General features: G+C 46.6%; 1 protein-coding gene across 1 annotated transcript; it reads right to left on the bottom strand.

The window, feature by feature from the left end:
- Positions 1-27: 27 nt before the first annotated feature.
- Positions 28-930, bottom strand: LOC106012301 (cell wall protein RBR3; the record flags this gene model as incomplete). The annotated part of the gene is given in 1 exon segment (XM_013084862.2): positions 28-930. A coding segment is annotated over 1 exon segment (903 nt), but the record flags the coding sequence as incomplete, so codon positions are not given.
- Between the last annotated feature and the right edge of the window lie 1,371 nt (positions 931-2,301).

Here is a 2,301-nt window from a genome sequence, read left to right as displayed (position 1 = left end):
AACCACATACATACACACGCACACTGACCTTCCGGAGCAGACTGGCGTCCGACTGTGACCTCTCTAACATCCTGTAGGGGTCATTCAGTCGCCCCGACTCCGTATCTCCCTCCTCCCCATCCTGCTGAAACGAGCCAGCCGACGAGATCCGGTGCAGGTTGGAACTCGGGCTCTCTAGGAACACGTCCGCCTCGTCCTCCACCACCTCCGTCATTCTCGGAGAGGCGAGGTCGAGGTGGACGGGAGGACTCGCTTTTTGCGCCGTTTTTGAGGCTTCTGAGGCTTCTGGGTCGGTGGAATAGGAGAGCGCGAAAGTCACGCCTTTGTCGGCTGTGTCAGAATAATATGATGATGGGATGATGTCCTCCGCCTCTCTCCACTTTCTTGGCTCAACTTGAGAGGGGGGAAAATCGTTCGAAAAGGGGCGAGAACTCTGACTACTCTCAGAAAAAGAAGAGTGCTTCGAAGCAGCAGTAGTCGCTCTTAGAGCCCACGTCGTAGGCGGAGGCGGAAACGGCCGAGGTTGGGCGAAAAGTGACGAAGAAGAAGATGCCGAAGCCGAAGCCGAAACCGAAGCCGAGAGGGCTGAAGACGATGAAGTGCTGCTTTCAACGTTGAGCTGATCGGAAATTCCCGAATCGCAGTCGTCTGCCGCTTCGAAAATGAGGGGTAACGATCGCCTTTTTAGTGGAGATTCTGCCAGTTTGAGGGCGGCTGATGCCACAGTGTCTTCCCCGTCGGTGGTGGTGTAGTCGTTAGAGTGCAAAGCGCTGAATGGGTTGGGTTCGGAGAAGCAGAGGCTGGACAAGGGGGGCGACTCATCTTGTGGTTCTAGATAGTGTGGCAGGGGAGGTGACTCCGAGTTCGCCCCTGGAGAGTTGTCTGCCCCAGATGGCGCTTTCCGGCCGCAGGACGATCGGGCCCGTCCTGTAGATAGACAGATATATAGAAGGAGGTATAAGATCAATGAGACAAGCGAACGTAAGCACACACAAACATACACAAACATATTATACACACACACACACACACACACACACACACACACACACACAAATGAACGGGCTCGTCCTGTAGATAGACAAGATAGATGGTGGTATACTATCAATGAGACTAGCGAACATACGCACATACAGACATACATATACACATACATTATAAACAGGCCCTTCCTGTAGATAGAGAGATAGATAGATGGACAGATAGATAGATGGATGTATAAGATCAAGGAGACTACCGAACCTACGCACACACAGACATACATATACATACATTATGAACAGGCATTTCCTGTAGATAGAGAGATAGATAGATAGATAGACAGATAGATAGAGGTATAAGATCAATGAGACTACCGAACCTGCGCACACACAAACATATACAAACATATTGTGCACACACACACTCACACATACGCGCGCACACACACACACACACACACACACACACACACACACACACACACACACACACACACACACACTCACTTACACTCACACACACACACAGACACACAAATGAACGGACTCGTCCTGTAAATAGATAGATAGACGGAGGTATAAGATAGATGAGACTAGCGAACATGGAGGTATAAGATAGGTGAGACTAAAAACATGGAGGTATAAGGTAGGTGTGACAAAAAACAATGGAGGTATAAGATATGTGGGACTAAAAAAACATGGAGGTAGAAGATAGGTGAGACTAAAAATATGGAGGTATAAGATAGGTGAGACTAGCGAACATGGAGGTATAAGATATGTGAGACTAAAAAAACATGGAGGTATAAGATAGGTGAGACTAGAGAATATGGAGGTATAAGATAGGTGAGACTAGAGAACATGGAGGTAAATATAGGTGAGACTAAAAACATGGAGGTATATTATGGTAGGTGAGACTAAAAAAACACAACATGGAGGTATAAAATAGTTTTAGTTTTAGTAAGTGTTTTACGGCATTTGCAACACAATAATGTTATATAAGTGCCGAAGATTAAAGGTGTTACATGAGAGTAACAAACACAAAAAAGGAGGAGAGATAAGGACGATAGATGTTAGGTATGAAAGAAGGAGCAAATCACACAAGAGCACCCGCCAACCGCCCACTTAGGTGAGACTAAAAAATAATAATATGGAGGTATCACATTATATTATGAGACAAGCGAACATACACACACGTATATATATAATATTGTGCAACAAGACACATGGGCGCATACACACGTGTATGCACATACACCTCCCTCCTCTCCCAACGCCCCCACATTCTCTCTCCCTCACCCTGTCTCTCTCTCTTTCTCTCTCT

The sequence above is a fragment of the Aplysia californica genome, unplaced genomic scaffold, assembly GCF_000002075.1.
Source record: "Aplysia californica isolate F4 #8 unplaced genomic scaffold, AplCal3.0 scaffold00323, whole genome shotgun sequence".
NCBI lineage: Eukaryota > Metazoa > Mollusca > Gastropoda > Aplysiida > Aplysiidae > Aplysia > Aplysia californica.
Note: the sequence above shows the minus strand (reverse complement) of the source record. Positions and strands in the feature narration are given on the sequence as shown.